The 19,681-nt window shown below is 43.4% G+C and overlaps 1 protein-coding gene across 1 annotated transcript; it reads right to left on the bottom strand.

Moving 5' to 3' along the window:
* Window positions 1–3,275: 3,275 nt before the first annotated feature.
* On the bottom strand, window positions 3,276–19,478 carry LOC119164292 (golgin subfamily A member 5-like). The gene is made up of 15 exons (XM_037416442.2): window positions 19,300–19,478; window positions 17,283–17,721; window positions 16,269–16,562; window positions 11,986–12,205; window positions 11,270–11,393; window positions 10,792–10,888; window positions 9,942–10,048; window positions 9,218–9,441; window positions 8,459–8,564; window positions 7,605–7,703; window positions 6,762–6,911; window positions 6,340–6,415; window positions 5,481–5,580; window positions 4,536–4,599; window positions 3,276–3,502 (listed from the first exon to the last, which is right to left on the bottom strand). The coding sequence occupies exons 2-15, from the start codon at window positions 17,713–17,715 to the stop codon at window positions 3,395–3,397; spliced, it is 2,202 nt and encodes a 733-aa protein (XP_037272339.2). The 5' UTR covers window positions 17,716–17,721; window positions 19,300–19,478; the 3' UTR covers window positions 3,276–3,394.
* Between the last annotated feature and the right edge of the window lie 203 nt (window positions 19,479–19,681).

Below are 19,681 nucleotides of genomic sequence, written 5' to 3'. Positions count from 1 at the left end.
TTACCCAAGGAAGTCAACGACAGAGCGCTCATGGGGCCGCAGCTACAAGTTCAGCATAGAGTCACGTGAGACGTCGATGACATAACGAAGACAGAATACCATACAAGAACGAAGCCCGGAGGACGCTCGCTTTTTGTTGTCGTTTCTTCCTTTATCATGGACGCCGCCACTCAGTGTTGCTGTTGTTTTTGCAAGAGGTCTACAGAAGGCTTGAACACAGATCTATTGAGCTGACTCACAAGTACACAATTCTGCATTAGACCAGCATATTTCCATCATATATCTCTTGTCACTCGCACCATTAAACTCGATATACCATTGTTGTCACAGATCAACTAGCATTTTCTGACTGCGTTGGAAAAGTGTTGCAGGGCTTCTTTCGTGTGGTTAAGTCTCACTGACCTTGATGCATTGCTTAGGAAGAGACTACAGCTTCTAGTGACTGCCTAACTATTTTCATTTGCCAACTGAAAACCGTGCTGGGTGAAGGCCCATTTCAAGACTCCCTGCGGTTGTGCAACCATGCCACTGGTTGTTTATGTCCTTATCTGGCCGCGTTGGATCATTTTCAAAGCTTGCGAGTCAATCGGACATGCAGGAAATGCGATGTCTGAATGTTTTACAGGCCATGGTAGTACGAGAAGATGTCTACGGGACCTATTGCAAGATTTTTTCGTGTTGCAAAGGGCATGTGAAGTTGGGCAGTGTGAACATCGGTTGCCACGAGCCACTTCTCATTCACCAATCACTAATGGTCGCATGGCTTTCACCACCAGCGTGAATGAACCATAACACGATGCGCAATACCACTGCACAGTGGCGCTTTAGTGTTATTCTGTTGCAAGAACCTTGGTATGCTTAACCTCTGGTCTGAAATGCAGACATTCTTGTCCAAGACGCTATACCTCTGGGGGTGAAAGCTAGTCTGCGCTTCGTCCTGTATGTTTCCTTGTCTCCTTGTTTTTTGTGCTGTTTTGCATAGATGAAGCTGTAATAAGAAGCTCGAACCTATACGCTTTTAAAGCTGGCTCATTGACACTGTGAATGAGTCATTGGTCAACCGAAGTGTGGTGATGACTGTATGAAAGATCCTTGAACAAGGATTCAAGGCTGTCACTGCTTGAGGAAGGCAAGACTGCTTGGCTTGTTCATCGTTTCATAATCCTATCTTGTCCAGAACTTTTACCTAGTTTGAATATCCATTTCAGCAACAGTGGCTACATTTTTGTACACAACTTTTATATGCGAAGCAGCTCTTTCACAAGCGTGTGTAATGCTGCCTTCCGTTCGCGCCACGTTCCCCTGGCCGCAGGTGTTGGGGCGGTGCCAAGTAGGTCACACCTTTCTTCGTAGTGTGCGGGTGTCGACGTCTCTGTCTAGCCTGTTACCGCTCACCGCGTGTCATCTATCTCACTTCACCCTCTCCATCGCTCGCAACGTTCGAGCGCATATCGAGTGGAAACACTCTTTCGGCTCGTTTATCTGCCATAAAACTTACACAAAACCCAACTCGCCTCTCGTGTCATTGCGTTTCAAAGAAACGTTTACTCGAGTAAAGGCTACACAGAGTTTTGCTTTAAACCGTTTTTCCAGCACCCGCGTCGACGTCCATTTTAGCTGGGTCAACGGCGTGCGCACCGCTGCTGCTTCGCATCCCATTACGGTTCTTTTTAGGTAGATAGCCCATATTTTTTTTTTTTCATGCTAGTTGTGTAATCCCGTAGCCATATCAAAGCAAGGTGCATGGCTCATTGGATGAATTTAACGTTTTGCATAGTCAGTATGATTTCACTTAAACTCAATATGCTGCATATGACTGTAGCCAACTACTTAGTCGAATGCACTACTGTGACAGGTTGTTCGACGTGCCGTGTTCCACAACCAATGTAAAAAATATTACTTTGCTTTTGTGAAAGTGAATGCAATCATAAGACTTATCGCACACACATTTGGAGCCTATGATTTCATTCTTCATTTGTCAAAATGAAAGATGACCAACGACAAAAGAATGAAATATTTAACTTCATGCTAATTATAATTAGTTTCAAGAACTCTTACAAAACGGTGCATTACTTCATTTTCTGTCTTTGAATGTAATATTGAGTGCCCTCGAATTGTGATATGTGAATTTGGCACATTTGTGGACGGTGCATCATTCGTGAGCCTGAGGGGGATATATTGCGATGACACTGTTCCAGCAGTTTTATACGACAGCTTTAGAATGCTTCAACCTTTGATTGCAAGCACTGCACAGAGAAAATTCACACATTTCAGATTGAGAACTTGATGTATGGGCTGCCTTGCACTTGGTCATAGGCACAGAACATTTACAGTGATGGTGGCTTGGGCTTGTTGGTAAAGGGCAAAGCATGAAAGAACAGACAGCATTGGCGTCATCTGTTTCTTAGTGCGTTATCCTAAAGTAGAAGACAAACATTGCTACAAGTAAACTACGTATCTTTTGAGGAGTGCGTAATGCATTCTTGGGTGTAAACCAGGTTGTTCTTTTTTCTTTTATTGCTTTTTTTAAAACTTTTATGTGGATGAAAGTGTCTCTTTTCTGAAAGATATATGTTCTCAAAACTGCTATAACCTACGAAGGGTGCATTAGTTACACGACCAGTGTCATTCAAATTGCTTGCACTTCCTTGGTTGGAAACCCGCTGCTTGCTACTTTCTACTCATACAATGCCGTCGTGTTAGTAGTTTTTGCTATGTCGCTATACATTCCGGAGCTCTGACCTGGCTAGGTGTTCGTTTAGCTGCCACGGCATTGCAGTGGCCATGTTGCTCAACTGCCAACCTGAAAGACTTGGGTTCTACCTCGGCCGTGGCAGCAGATTTTTCGATAGATTGAAGAACACTACAGGCCCGTTTACTTCAATTCAGGTGCATGCTGAAAAAACCCAAATGGTCAGAATTTCTCAAGCTCTCCTCTATGGCATGTCTCCCGATAATATCATGGTTTCAACAAATCAAACACCACAGATTGCTAATAAAGTGTTGGTTTGGGTTAATTGCTCAGCCAGTGCTTCTTTGGATTTAGTGCGGATCTTTTTTGCGTCATTTGAACAAGTGAGCATTCGTGGCTGTCATTTATTGTTTCAATTGTCTCGGAAAAATTTTGGGCATCAAGCAAAAAAAGTTTTGTACCTCGAAATGATGAAAATACTTTACATATCTACTGTTAGGGAAGTTAAGGCATTTCTTAGTGCCGTAACAGATGCATAAATAGAGTACAGGCAACAATGATACACTTGTGACCATACAGGCACTTTCAAATATAACAGGCATTCCATTGCCCCCTTAGCATTTATTTCCAAACTGACAGCTCTAAGAAAAAAGGTACACGCCGTATAAACACAATGTACAGGGAAGACTTGCAAATCCACGGTCAGGTGAGAGTCTTGGAGATGGCGTTCGCGCTCGGCTTGATGTGTGGACCGTGGATCTCCGGCTCGTAGGTCAGCAGCACAATCATGACCCAAAAGTGCATCAGGCCCTGCAGTAGTACAAGACGCATGCACACGTGACTGTTAGAAATGCCACGCATGTCGCATCACAATTGTAAACATAATGTTCGGACAGCCACGTGCGATACACTGACAAAACAAATGACCCCGTCATGTTTGCACATTCTAAAACATTCTAGCAGAACTCGCTTGGGTTGTCAAAGTGTATGACGCGGTACACAGATTCTGGCACGTATGCGAGACTATGTCTCACATTATTACTCAACTTTCACCTTATTCATTATTCTTGTGACAGTGAGAATTGGATAATGACAGCTGAAGTGTAAAACTTATCTCAAAGATCTCAAATGCGCATCAAATTGGTATGCAACTTGATCACTGGACTGCAATTGACCGGGGAAAATGTTTGTTATAACAATGAAGAGCTAACACCATCCCTTAGCCGACGCTGCAACAGTGTTGTATAACAAGCAATAGTAAGTAGTAAGCTAGCATTGGCCAGTGCCCATCTGCACTGCCAGTATGCAAGTTACCGAATACGGTATGCAGGGATGCCATTATTAACCACCCATTCACAACTCCCAGAATCAATTCAGCCTGTGACAATAAGCGGTATGACAATACGAGACTAGTGACAATATGCTGCTGCATATAAAGAAATCTGGAAATACAATATATTGTATATAAAACACCGACAGTGAAAGTTGTAGCCTTCGCCACTGTGCATAGACAGAGCATTACTGCCCTCTTTCAAACAACATCTCTGCATTCCACAACTCTGCATGTTTTGCCAAAACAGCAGCTGTAAACCACCGAGGCTACTTCGATTCTGCACTATGCATGAATTGAATGTGTACATACGGACCTTATCGTCATTTCCCCATTCCATTATTCTGATATGGACCTCTAGGCATACGGTCTCGTATGGGCTCCAGTAAGGTCAATTCATTACATGGCCTGCCCAAGTGCAGTTCCTTTCACTTGCTTTCATGATGAAAAGGCACATGCTGAAAACTAGATGGAAGATCAGGAGTGGATGTACCATTCCTGTGACATCCTTACCATATAAATGAGAATGAATATCCGAGCAAGTGGGTAGCGCCTCAGAAAGATGCCAGCACGTATGCTGTAAAAGTGGGAAGGAGGATACAATTCGGCAATTAATATTGTTATTATTAGTACCACACTAACAACACAATTACAACAAAGTAACCTATACAATCACAACATTAGTTAGAACTAACAGACAAGAAAGCCAAGGAAAGTATAGGGGATGATATCTGTATAACTATGACATTAATGCCAAGAAAGCTAATTGGACACAAAGATAAATTGTCGCTCGCAGGGAACGAAGCTGCGATCTTCAAATAATCCACGTCCGATGCTGTACCGACTGGGATACAGTGACAATCGTCCCCCTGTACACTTTATGGGGTATATATGTGCTGTTATACTGAGAAGTGTTAGCCAGAGCCTCTAGAAGACATCACGGCAAGCTTGGAACGCCTTTTTTCTGCCTGCCGGCATAGCGACACATGTGACCGTCACTATGTTTTTTTTCACTTCAATGCTTACACGAGTGACAGTGTCAAGTGTTGCATGTTTATGATCCATATCACCTGTTGCCTTTAATAGTGAAGCCCCAGAAAGATCACTTTTCTACCATTTTAAGAGAAATTTACAGATCCTTGCACACAATATATACAATATACATGTATATTGTTAAAAACACAAAACCCGGAAACATAGAATGCCTTGAAAATGAAGCATCAAGTTGTTCGACAGGATAAATCTGTTGTTTTGTTTGGCCTCGACCCACACTTGACGCATCTACAGCATCAAGTCTACAGCAACAATCCATCAAAATGTGGCAAAGGCCATGTACAAAAAGTTACCACAATTTACAGTGATGCAGAGGTTCTAGTTCAGTAGCTCTTTCATAAAATTTCTTTTCGTGCTAACACCTAGAAACTTTGAAAGAAGAGGCACAAAGACATGGCAGCTTACCTAAAGGAGTCAATGACACCATATGCTCTCTTGACCTTCCTGGTCACGGTGCCGTCGAAGGGAGATTCGACAAACATTCCCGGAAGCCTCGCCCTAGGATCTGCAGGAAGAGAGGTGCAAAGACGTGTTCAGCGTCAGTGAGCAAATCGCTGTCAGGCATGTCTAGAGTGTAGCTGGGGGCACTTACCCGACTCATCGGCTGAAAGGACATAAGCGTAGGGAGGGACACAAAAGTTTGTCAGACATATTGAAACGAGAGAGACGTACAATTGAGCACGTGCAACGCGAACAGCTACGCTGCATGCCCGTTTCCCGCCCGTTCGCGTTTACACCTTGCATGCAAAACATGTCGCGCCCAAATCTACATGTCGGTGCACGCCGTGACGCACTACAGTATGCAATAGTTTTGACAAAACCTACAGCATGCAGTCCGTTCAGCATCTGCAGCGACTGTCTCAGACTTTAAAAAACAGCAGAGAGACAAAAATGTAGCTCGTACTGTAGGAGGTTCACAGCAGTAGCAGAGATCATACATTTTATTTTTAACGCAAATATTGACGTTATTTTACACGTTAATCTCTAGACAAATTGGAATACATGTTTTGATTGTGCAAGTAAGTTGGCCAAAACTCGAAACTTTTGCTGGGAAATTTGTTCTTCCCGCCCATTTCAAGGAATATAATGTGTACTCAAAGCGTGCTGAGAATCGCTCAAGTAACGTAGTTTCTTTTGGTACATTTTTTTCTTCATTATTTCGTCACGGAAACATTTACAAATAATGCTCTGATACTCCATTTGAGAAAGGACCACACCATTAATACGGTGGGCCATACAAGCATAGGCCTCTTCGTTCACTTACACTCATCTGGCTGTCCAAATCCGGCTATCGCTGTGTGCGGTTTGGAGGTGTGAACTTGGGATTCCTTCAGCTGACGCTGTAAAAGAAGACAACAAAAAAGCTTGGGACCAATCAATTACGGTCAAACTACAAAGATAATTCCAACCAGTGATTAAAACTGAGAAAAGACATTCTATTCTCAGTCACAGTCACATGAATGTTACATTCATAACTATAATGCTACTCTTTTTTTTTTCCTCAGTCTAAAAAAATTACAATGTGAGTGGCAAAAATAATTGAACTATTTTTGGTGCAAATGCACTTAGTGCACAAAGTCTCGCAAGCTTCCACAGCATCGAACCTGACGGAGCATAGTAGTTTGAATATGCTAGTCTCGCTATACACCTGGTACTTCAGCATAAAAAAAAAATGTGCACTCCTACCTCGAGTCTTTCCAGCTGGAGGACAAGTGAGTTCTTTTCGGTGCTCAGGGCTTCGACCAGGGTCTGCTTCTGGATGAGGTTCTCAGTGAGGGCATGTAGCCGGGCCTCGAGCTCTTCCTCGCTTGTCGAGCTCATCGACTTGGCCATGATCTATCACGATGGTACAAACACAATGAAATCTCAATGGGAAAATGAACTTTCCTTTGTTTTTTGTGTATAGAGGCTTTTTGAATGCACTCTTCACAGACTTTTTAAAAGCAAAAGCCGTAACAGGTATGTGCAAAGTGTGTAGATTTGAATGCAGCAGGAGTTTACTTTATTAAACATTTAAAAATAGAGGCTGACTCGATTATAGGGTTTAGTGACCATGTCAATGTTGTCGTCTAACGGCCACAGCCGATGTAATCTATATTTAATTAAAGCAGAGAACAAATGTGTACAGTTTTCGATGTACAGTTTTCGATGTGATGGTGTTCATACCTACCGTCTCACACGAATTATTTCCCGAGTGTAGAAACCACGAGTGTGCGAATCCGATAGGGACAAGAATTTGACCACTAATATCTAATGGGAGCAACAAATTAATACACTGTCATGTACTACATTGCATACAAACCTCAAGGAAGACATTCCATACAAATCTCAAGGTTTAATTTTTTTTTCGATGTCCACTTCATGTACATGCAGAGTGTCAGCATGTCATTAATGTATGAAGATGTCCAAACGCGTCACCTTTTGCTTCGATACAACAATGCAAGAAGCAGTGCATGTTACTTTGCTCGAGCTCTCTTACCAGTGCTCATTATTGATTTGCTGTTAAGAAATGAGACAAAAGAAACCAGCCTGTTTCCGCAGTTTTTCCAGCTCAGATTCGCGCTCGCTTAGCCTCTGCTGCAGGGCCTCTTTGTTGCGTCGAAGCTCTTCTTTCAGGAATGTGATCTCCTGGAAAATTGAGAACCAATTTTGCAGAGGCATGAGTGACTAAGCTGTATACTATCACGTCTTTGTTAAATAACTCCAGAAGATGGGCACGAAGTCTAGGTAGTACTGCAGAGCTTGCCAGTGCTTGCAGTGAACCACAATTGAAGTTATTAGCTGGTGCTGTTATATTTACAGAAGTCACTCGATTAAAAAAAAGTTGTGTAACCACTACCAGAAACTCTGACATTATTCTTTGACAGCATTTACAGTGTTTTTCTGCTCTATTAATATTCACTGCAGCTTTTGTGATGAATTATATAGTTTAGAATTTTTACTACAGGCTCAACAGGGTTCTCGTCTTCGTATGTGCAAGGGTGTGCAGCGATGGCACAGTTTCAAAAAGTACAATATCCTGTTTCATCTGCCAAGTGCAATCTTGAATGTCGTGAGTGGCCGCCAATGGCATCTGTGAGAGGATCTGAACTAACATAAAAGTGATTTGCCAGATAAATACATATTATAACAAGAAAAAAAGGCATGATAAAGCTGCATTCGCCAACTTGATCCTGTCACCTTCCCACAAATAGTTCAGCTTTAGCTTGCCATTTTTTTTTTATTTGCATATGTAATAATTGTTGAAGTTTGACGTCCCAAAACCACAATGTGATTATGAGATACGCTATTCGCCCGTGTAGGCTGTGGTTCTAGCCGTTCATTTAACTTCAACCACGCAGTACTGACTGACCCATCCTTTGACCACAACGATCTGCACTCGCCTCTGTTGCTTGTCGTGCCTCGAGCTCGACCTCTTGCCGCTGATGCCTTTCCTGCTTCAAGTCCTTCAGGAGGTCACGCTGTTGCTCTTGTAGGGATTCCAGCTCCCTGTCCAATGAAAAAAAAAACGAAGATTTGCTTCTAGTTGGTGAGATAAAAAATGGCAATTGTATGAAAACCTAGTGACGTCGGTCACTCCGAGAATGGTCCCAGTACAGAAATGTATGAGTCGATGACACTAGAAACACTGACATTATGAAAATGTACGAATCGGTGACACCGAAAACATACACTGCATGGTAGAACAATCAAATCGATGACACCATAAACGAGAACAGTATGGAAACATGCAGAAGTAGAGGACACTAGAAAAAGAGACAGAATAGGAATGTACGCGTCGATGACACCGAAAGCAAATACGGTACGAAGACCTCATGAAGTTGGTGATACCAGAGATCGTGAAAGTATAGAAGCGTACAAATCAACGACACCTGGAACAGTGGGAGTATGGAAACACTCAAGTCGACATCAAAGACAGACTGTACCAAAACGTACTTCTTTGTAAGTGACTACTTTGCTAAAAGCACGGACAGTGAAAGAAAAAAGTAAACACAGCAGTACCACTTGCAGAGAGACTGCCCTGTCAAAGCAGTTATCTAGCTGTGTCCAAAACACATTACTTAAGTTTATTTTTTTGCTGCCTGTTGCGCATGAGGGTATAGACGAATCGTAACAGCAGAAGCTGGAACCACACCACTCACCTACGCAGGGAGCTCTCCTGCTCGTGCAACTCTGCTGACAGGGCATCGGCGTGGGCCTGAGTCTTCCTTAGCTCGTTACGGAGGTGCTCGCACTCCTGCGTCATGGCCTCCAGCTCGGCTGCAGAAGCGGCACTCAGCCGGCTGCCGTCAACTTCAGAGCCATCCAGGGATGACCCACTCGCATTGGCCGCATCTTTCAGGCTTGCAATCAGCTTCTCCTTTGACTGTGTCCGAAAAGGATTTATTAAAACCTAAGTGGAACATTCGTGAACATGAACCGTCCTAGATGTGCATAGCTGTTATACTGTCATTTCAGTATAATTAAACAAGATATACATGTATATAATTTACATGCCATGCCGTACACTCATACCTTGACATGACAGACATGGATATAATGAATATGCTGTTACATTGAAGTGTATGAATAGTCCTATGAAGATATGGTTATAATAAATTTCCACTTATAATGAAGTTCCTTTGGCATGGGATGAGACTTCGTTATGATAAGGTTTGATTGTATTACAGTTCCATACATAAATGGCTTAGTAATTTCTTATCACATCAATTAGATTAGTACAACTGCTTAGCTAACCAAATGATGGCTTGTTTAAAGCTATATTTGCTGGCTAATTGACCTAATCACTGACTCATTAGCCCAGAGCAATAGAGGGAGAGGGAATGTGAGCCAGTTAGCTCCTTCCTTTAAGAAGTACTCCCTTACCTGCAGAATCCTCTGTGCTTTCTGCTTGTAATCGGCAAGCTCTTGGCGTGCCAGATCTAGACTGCAACGCAATGACGACACTTGGCTGCCCGACTCCTTTGCATGCGCTGTTACAGGCAAACAAACAAGAAAATGTGGACAACAAATCAGTAATGCAAATGACTGAAGACACACTAGACGAAAATGCGTAAACTAAACTGACGGATTGTGGTCTTGGAACAGGAAATCTATTGCTCTTATTAAGAGCCGACTCGCCAAACAGTAATGTCTTACGAGTATCACCGCTTTCGTAAAGTTATACATTCAACCTCATTATAACAAAGTCGCATCTGCCATGAAGATACTTCGTTATATCAAATGTGTTATAAATGTAAATTCGCAACACTGTATTTTTGACAAAGCTATTGTTCTTCGGCTTTGTTATAACCAATGATTAATTATATCCATGTTCGTTATGCCAACATTTGCGTGTAACCATGAGTCCCACAGCCTTCTCGCATTTTCACAGGATCTGGTTTAGCTCAGCTGATTGTTTGTAATAAGAAAATTTACACTACATCTAAACACGAATAAAAGCTCCACAGCTTTTATAGTTTTCAAGGGAAGATTTCACAATGCGATCAGTTTCAAATGCCGCATATAGGATAATAAGGCATCAGTTGTTCTGTCCTGAACCCAGTATTGCACATTTATTTGTGAATCTTAAGAACTCCCAGAAAGTCCACACCCAGCAAAAGGCGCAGACAAGATGGCAGGTTTGCGAGATGAGAAGAAGTGCAAAGTCATAGTTGCACATGAAATGGCAAATGCCTAAGCACGTTCAGAAGTGGCTTCGTAGCAGACAGCGTACCCTTTTGTTCAGCTAGCTGCTTCTGTGCCAATGTCAAACTCTCTGACAGGTTTGCCAATTCTTCCTCCATTTTCAACTGCCTCTGCATGAATTCGGCCTGTAAAAAAACATTACAGTGACATTTAAGTTCATGATAACATTTACGATGACATTGACAAAGATTACGATACATTGACAAAGATTGTTGCAACATTATAGCAGTTATTTATCCACCTCCTAAAGTGGCATTTAACAGGAACAGATATTTGGCTACTATTCAGTATTAAGTTGGGCTTCTTGAATACTAAAAACATTTGGCTGTTTATAGTTGCCTTCTTGTCTGTTTTTCTGTTCTTTTAGCATGCCTTTCTTTAGCAAAAATAACCAATTCATCCACCTTACCTTGGTGCGTGCCTCCACGATCTGTCGAAGATACTTTTAGCTTTTTTAATACATGCACTAAACGTGCTTATGTTGAGTGTCATGCCAAATTACGCACCTGAGCGTGTCGATGGCTCTCTTGTTCCTTTCGGAGGGCCTCTTCCGCATGGGCCAACTTGTCGCGCAGTGTCTCAACAGTCTTGCCCTGGACTTGGGACAAGTCCGTTTGGTCCCTTGTCAGCCTGTGCCACGATACGAATTAATGAATGCAGTTGTTCCAAGGCACACTTTCAGCGAGTGATCCTAGCTCTATTCACTACGTCACAATGATAATAAGCATATGGTTGACAGCTTTGTGCTGGTTAGTTTTTCCATGGTCCTTTATTAGACAAGTGCCCAATATTATGCGACATGATTCACATAACCTGTATACTTCATTCAACTCTGACTATAGCGGACTGTATGGTATACGACGAAGCATGTGATAGCTTCGCTGCTTTAAATCAATCAATCCTTATTAGAAACATATCAACAGAATGGAGCACAGGTAAATATACAGGTTGAGGTCCCAAGGTTGAAAACCGCAGGTGGGACCGCCTACGTTAGCACACTAAAAAAATTGTGGATGTGAAACAAGAACGAACAATTCTCTGATGCAAACACACCTACTGCGAGAATCTTGCAAGCCTACACAACAGTGACGGCTGTGTACAGAACAGAGTACAGACTTTGTTATTCATTTTGATGTGGTCATTTTATTGAGGCCAGATAATTTTCCGGATCAAAGTGGGCAGCGGTAACTCAAAATGTTTTCTTGCATCAAAGAACACACACCTCTGGTTCTCATTCCTGAGGTCGTCCACCAGGCGGCGCTTGGTGGTCAATTCTTGGTCCGCCTCCTGAAGCCGCACACGCAACACAGCCAGCTGTGAGTCCTTTGCCTCCAAGGCTGATGTGAGGTCACGTTCACGTGCTTGCAGTTCGCGGAAGGTCGAATCGCTGGCCGACACCTGGCTGGACCAGTGGTCGAGGCGGTTCTGCAGCCGCTGCTTCTCTGCAAATGTGACCCAACAGTCGAGATGCCACTTTTCAATATCAACTGTTAGTAGCTAGAAGCGTATCATCTTAACTTTCTACGGTCTGTCTTCAGGGCCCCCTAGAAAAAAACGGCACAGCCTCAGCGATTCATCGTCAGGCACTGCTCGACAAGCTCTTTCATGATCGATTTTTGCGCATTGTTTTACTGCACTATGCCTAATCTTTTAAAAGAGCAAGTTTATTTCAGCATTGCATTTTTTTAGTTCCGAGCTGAAACAGGTGGAAAGTGGGTAAAGGTTTTGGACCTTGAGCGTTAGAGAATAGTTGGCAGAAATCCACGATAAAAAGTTGCAATTTCATCACAAGCGCAAAGCAACGAATGCAATAGAAACAAGGTAAAATGTTACATGAAGTAAGGCTACCAGCTACGTTCTTTGGCATCCAACCAAAACTAACTTCAATGCCTGCATAATGAAATGCAGGCCCCTGCAGCGAGCAAGTCTACTTTAAGGGGAGATGCTACTCGAAAAACGATTTTCTTTAATAAGAGTCTGAATTTAACACAAATTGGCATGCTAATAGAGTTTTTTCTCCTCTTTTCAAATATGTCATTTATTTTCATGTAGATTGCTTGGTTTTCTTTCTGCAGGTCAGATACTGCAAAATTATGGCCATTGTTATGCAACAATTCTGACCTATAAAAATTTGAGATAAAGCATGCAGATATAGCTGACTATGATCCTTTGGAACTGTAGAGTGCAAAAAACTATATAAATTTTGTGTGTAAAAAGGTGAAATACAATAATAAAATAGAAAAATTTACTATGGCTCTAGTTGCCAAGGGCTTTCAATGTTATGTAATTTCTGAAAAACATAATCAAGCAGCACTGACAATCTGAATAAATACTTGCACTCTATGGGCCTTCATCATGCTATGTGCAAAATTTCATAGAGGTATGACAATTCTAAGTATACGAACTAGCGTGTATAAGAAGCACAGATCACACAAAACTGCAAAAGGAGAAAAACGCATTTGAAAGTTTGAAACCTTTTTTTTTTTTTATCACAGAGTTGTTAGAAATGCATAATCTTTGGCCATAATGTTCAACAGAACTTTGAAAAGAACTGCAAGTTACTAGAACTGTCCTGCAGCATAGGTTGTGCCCTCATGGTCCTTGCGAGCACTCTCTTCTAGCCGTGCCCTTTTCACTCCACGACGACGGTGGGCCCTTGCTTCTGCTGTCAGACGCTCGGACATTCTCTTGATGCGCCTCGTATCGCGAGAATCACTGAAAGTAACTAGATCTCTAAATGGCAGTATGTTGAGCTCTTCCAGGATGTGCTCGAAAGTAGCATGACCCTTGTTGAACCACAGGATTGCCATAGCTGCGGCAGTCTCGACAACCGTTCGGGAGACAAACTTAGTCTTGGGGCAAAGTAGCCAAATTTTGCTGTTCAGGGATTCCGATGCGTTCTGGGTTTTCCCTTTGATGCATCGAGCAAGGAGCTTCTCATCCGTTAGCCGCTTATAAATGGGCAAAACAGCCAATCCCTGTGCTTTTGTCAGGAGAGGTGTGTGGCGTGGTGCAGGTTCACCAAGTGCTTCAGCGCGTTGATGTTTGCACCACGACTCTGTTCCTGCAGGGCAAAACTTGTGGCTGCCAGCATTGTCAGTAGAGCATGAGTGGAAGTACGAAGCCCATACTGCAGTGTACATATCCCGTACACTCCCCCTGTTGCTTGTTATGGCAATCTGATAGTATGTTTGGAGCTTCTGAATGGCTGGCTCTTTCATTTTCTGCCCTCGTGGTAATGGCACATGCAGCTTCCGTAGCGCGGTGCCAAGTCTCTTGGCCACATGATTAGTGCAGTCTCCTTTTTCTATATTGACAGCACCATAGACTTTTGACTCTGCAACTGCACTATATGCTTTGCTGTCACCGTCACTCAAGAATGCCATGAAATGCAGTGAGGTGTCATAAGTCAATGTTCTCTGCCAAATGCGCATTGCAGCCTCCGTTTCCATGGCATGGGAGGAACAGTCTGCATTTTTTTCACAGACTGGGCCATGGAATGCCTGCCACACTTCCTCGTCTGGGCCCATATCCTTGTGCCTACTGCATGTCAGGCAGTAATTTGATATGACCTCGAAGTCTAAGCAGAGGCCATTATCTAAGGAGATAACTGCACCAATCCCGTTGTGGCTTTTGTGGCCCCTCTTCTGCCAAGTGCCGTCGAACATAACAGCCACATCAGTTTCGCCTGCTACTTCTTTCGTCAACTCTCTGGATCGGCGCAAGTTTTCACTCACAGCTGCCATGGCAGCGGTGTGCACCTTCTTTGCTATCGAAAAAAATCCTCGGTGGTGCATTGGCTTTGGGAGTCCAATAATGGAGCAAAATCTCGACAATTGCTCATGTCCAATGCCGACAGCGCGTGCAGCCACCACCGCCTTCACATTTACAGCGAAGCTATCTCGGGAGCTTCCACTGTCGTACCGTTGGCTCACTCGGCTGTTGCCGTCCGCCGTAACACGCAGTGACGTATAGGAGCACGAAAGAACAGTCGCTGAGCATTCGCTGTTTTCGCAATGAAGTTCGAGGAGCGACGAAAGTCCCTTGCGCTTTTCTGCCGGCTCCCGAACGGCAAGTTTTTGAATACCGCAAGCAGGGCATGCCGCACCTGCCACAAGTGCCGTCAGCAAGAGGGTGTCGCACAAAACCGTCGTTGCACAAACCTCATCGCGCTGTCTTTCGTCTTTTTCGAAGAAGCCGAGCTTCTTTTCCGAAGCACTGACGGAAGAAAGCGCAGCGTCAATCCCTTCATCGCAGCCACTGTCGCTCGCGCACTCGTCGATGCCGCCGTCAGGCCTAGCACACGTAGGCGCGTTCTCGTTCGTCGCCGTCGTTCGGGGCGCTTTACGCCGCCTTCCCTTGAACTTGTGCTTCGTTCTAAACTTCTGCGGTCTCACGTTGCACTTTTTCGGGCTTGTCATCGCGGAAATATGCGTAGATGCGCAGAAAAGCAGACGGACCAAATGCCGATGGCCGCCACCAACACAGCTGACAATGAATCGGTTGCCAATGGCGATGCAGCTTCGGGTGCCGCGCGTTTCAAACCGCTCAAACCACGTGATAAAAAGGCCGCGTTTTTTATTTTTTTTGCCCACGTATAAAACTGGGGGTCGTCGGAGCTGTAAGAAGAAGGCCGGACGCAACTTTCCCAACCGATCGCGATGGCGGGTGGCACTGCGACGGGGAGCAGCGCGCAGTCAAAGATGGCCAATATCGGCGCAAATTCACGAAATTTTGAGCCACCGCGATGCCTTCATACACATTTTTTAGCATTATGCGGTTCGAATTTAGTTTTGAAATTTTCACAGATGAAAGAGGAAGGTTTGAAGATTACAATGCAATAAAAATCAGAAATACGAGAAATTTCGCTAAAAACGCGATTTTTTGACTCTCATCTCCCCTTAATGCTTTCACTTCATTGCAAGCCAAATGGCGAGAACAACTTGCAGAAGGGAGGTGGAAAAAATGTGAACAGCACAGTGTGCTGTTTTCATCACACTCTGACCTTAGTGGCTGTGAAAAGATGCTAGATGGTCAGTGATTATATCATAGATGACGCTAGTGGTTTATTATCACCAACCAGGCTAAAACTGCTTGAAATCAAGCGCTGAACAGCAGAAAATGTAGATGCCACATGTTTGAATTTCTTTACATCCCCACTGCACAAAGGTATGAGTACAAAGGCCCGTACAAAGGTATGAGATACAGTGGGCGACCAAGCCTGGCCGAGCAAAGTGGAAAGTTTCTGCCTCAGCAACCTAGGCTTTGGCCAAAACTTTACATATTTATAGCATATAGAAACTTTAAACATTACCACATGACGTAATGTCACTATCCTCATACGATATAATGTAATGGGATAGCGTCACATGACATTATCGCATGACATCACCACTCGGTCAAGTGAGCTTTTTATTGTAGAGTGGCCGCGCACACGCTTGCTAAAAGTATGCCAGATATTTTGGAGACAGGATTTTTTTACTATAAATGCTTATTAACGCTCACCTGCATCAGCATTCTTGATCCTCTGGAGAACAGATGCCATCTCCTGGTTTAGAGTGGACACCTCTTTTCGAAGCATTCTGTTTTCTTCTTCAAGGCTACTGCCCTGTGTCACTTCAGGCACATCACTTCTCGAGAAGGAAGAAGCTGTTTGAAGTTCCTGGTGCTGAATGGAAGACCTTCGCGAACTTGAAGGTGTTTGATCTGCAACCACCGAAGTGCTTGCTTCTCCTTGGGCTGTCGTCGTTGTACTGACTTCTGGCGAGATTACCGTTTCCGCTTGTGACATCGTTGCATCTGCATTTTAATGTTTGATGGGAAAAGTACAGTGTAATGTTGCCATACTAATGTGCCAAAACCATAAAACACTGAAACTTCACTACAACAAATGTTTCTACTATGAAACAGTTCGTGCAACGAAGCACTTCACATGGTATGCAGATTCCTACCTTTCCAATGCACTGTGAATACCACAACAAAACCCACCACAGCAATTCAGCCTGTTTAACGAAGCAATTGATATGCTCCGTGACGCGGAATCGCTTTACAGCAAATACACTGAACCACCACATAAGGTGCAGCAACCAAATGACCGAATCGATCAGGCTGCAAAGTTATCCTTTTGAAAGGGCAATATTGAAGCAAGTTGTTCTCCAGCCTGAGCAAAGTCAGTTTGACAGGCAAACACAGGAGCATGCTACAAGGAGCATGAATTAGCGTTAACAGGCTTGCGGGGCGGTGGCCAGCTACAGAAAAATGACGTTATGACCAACTGCGAAGTGCCACTTGTTGTGCTGCAGATCTATCTCTTCTCACTCCCTGATTGCACACCGCAGCACGCTATGAACCTCAACGATGTCAGGTCAGTGGTGGTTGAGCATTGCGTAAGTCATACTACTGTGCAGTAAAAAAATGCACTTTTCTTCTGCCAACGACTGTTTCAATCTGCTATGAATCACCATTTTTAAAAATCAGTGCGCTTATTCAAAACTGCTTGCTTTGTCAAAGAACAGTTACCTTGGAGCTTTGATGACGAGACACTGCTTGTTCCAATGACATCTCCGGCTTCAGCCGGCGACGACTCCGCATCAATTTTCAGCTGAGACGAACTGCGTTTCGGAGCTGATGGCGCGGGCTCCGAGCTGTTTAGATATTCCATCAACTTTTCATCGCTGGCTTGCTTTTCGACTCGCTTCGGCTTGACACCAGTCGAGCTTGGCGTTAGCGATAGGCCTCTGGACGGTTTTGGGCTACGTGTGAATCCACCGGCAGTCAAAGGCGGAATGCTGGGCGGGTCAGGTTGTGGACTCCTGCCAGGGCTTTTGGTGTACGACATGAAACCGGTCTTCGTATTGGGCAGGAGCGGTTTCTGAAGTGCCGATGCAGCTGTCTGATCAACCTTCGTGAGAAGGTCTTCCGCTCGGCTCGCAATGTCACTGAACCACGACATTGCTTTCTGTGAAATGGAGAAAAACGATTTATTTAATCGTGGAGTTCCATAAGAGAGTCAAAATTTTATTTATTTAGGTGCAGATTATTTGAACGTTACCATGGAGGCATTACATTGAGAGGGGGTGGGGGGGGGGGGGCAACAAAAACATAATTAGGGAAAGAAGAACATGTTGCATATATACACATATATACATATATGTTGCTACACACATGACACACAAAGATCACGGTAACATTATCGAAAATAAGAAGAATATTGCTTAACAGATACATTTTCAAGATGGTACACATATTTCTTAATTCAGCAATATCACAACATAAAAATCATTCTCTTTTATATTTACTAAGTAATCTGTCCAATTATTCAAATCTCTATTGTTTTAGGAAAGAAAGAATAGAAAAAAGTGCTGGTTCTACATCTAATGGTGGAAATCTTTTCTGTCATCACAGTTGAATGGGTTGGTGTGCAAAGGTTAGTATCATCCCAAATAGCACTATGAAAATGGTGTTCATTTTCCTATCTGTTGTTCTATTTTCATAGCTCTATTTGTGTAGATATAAATGGCTGGAGTACTTATGCGCCAGAACTATGGTTTGATTGTAAAGATCCCCATAGTGAAAAACCCCAAAATTAATTTCGATTGCCCAGGGTTCAATAACTGCATAAGGTGCTTTTTTTTATTTTCAAATGGTACCATAAAAGCCCAATTTTACAAGGAAATAAATATTTCAGTGACCTGCGCAAAATGCTAAAACAAACCAGAAAACATTGTAGTTCAAAAACATTTGTGTATTCATTATTATACACATCTGTATACAAGCGTCTATGTAGAAAACCCTTTGACAACCTATTTTTAACCCCCTTTTGGCACCTCTCCTCACAACAAACACCTTTTTAACGAAGAACACCCTTTGACAAGCTACTCATCAAATGCCATTTGATGAGTAGCTTTTAACAAATGACACCATTTGATAATGTCTGCTAATTAAAACTTTCGGTGAGCACAATGATGAGCATAAACTTTTGAGGTCGCAATTGCTTTTGATTCAACAGCGATTGTGAACTTGGGCGAAATGCGCGGATGACGAAAATATTTTGACAAGGAACACAGCTGCGACCGCACACGCGCGATCATAGATCGCCGTTCCGCGATGGCATTAACTTTTCCCTTTAAAATACTTCGCTAAAGTTGCTAAGGGCATAAACAGAGCTAGTGCTTGCGTATTAACCACTTTTGACGTACGCTAGCCTCTCTCTGGTGTGTTGCACTACGTGACAGTTCTAAACACGATTCGATTCGAGTTACAATCACGATTCGAATCACGATCTTCGTTTTTTATTTTTTTTATTTTTCTGTAACACAAGAAGTCGCTACGCGCAGTCTCGTAGCGCTACGCGCCGGCGAACACGGCAATCTTTACGACGCGCCACTAATCACGATCGCCGTCAAAACTGCGTTAAGGACTCAGCCGCTAGCGCTGTCAGAAGCTCAAAGCGTCGTGTTTTAATCGACGACCAATGGAACCGTGGCAAATGTAGGCGTGGACATGCTGTAAACAAGGGGCGAAATGTGGCGCTTACCTCGGCTGGGCAAGTGAACGTCGGCGCAGGGCTTTTTTATCCTTGACCCGATCTGTTGATGCGTGACACGGTCGCGCGTAGAAGCGGTCGGCGTCACTATCGTGCAACGCGAACGCCGAGATAACGCGGTAACATTTTTTAACGCGAACAAGGTCTCGTTTGCAACCACACAGTTCCGAAGAATGCACTCGATCACTCGATTCACTTGGTTTCCAATGCAAAGAAGAAACAGGCAAGACTCTTCATACGTGTCGCTTTGCAGTTTCGTACCCGTACAAATCGCTTCGATAAAAATAATTTCATAACAATAACAATGTCTAATTGCTACCCATGCTTTGGCGTATCACTTTGATTCCTAAATAGTGAAGACAAATGTTCTTTC

This window comes from Rhipicephalus microplus, chromosome 8 (assembly GCF_043290135.1).
Source record: "Rhipicephalus microplus isolate Deutch F79 chromosome 8, USDA_Rmic, whole genome shotgun sequence".
In the NCBI taxonomy this organism is placed as follows: domain Eukaryota; kingdom Metazoa; phylum Arthropoda; class Arachnida; order Ixodida; family Ixodidae; genus Rhipicephalus; species Rhipicephalus microplus.
Note: the sequence above shows the minus strand (reverse complement) of the source record. Positions and strands in the feature narration are given on the sequence as shown.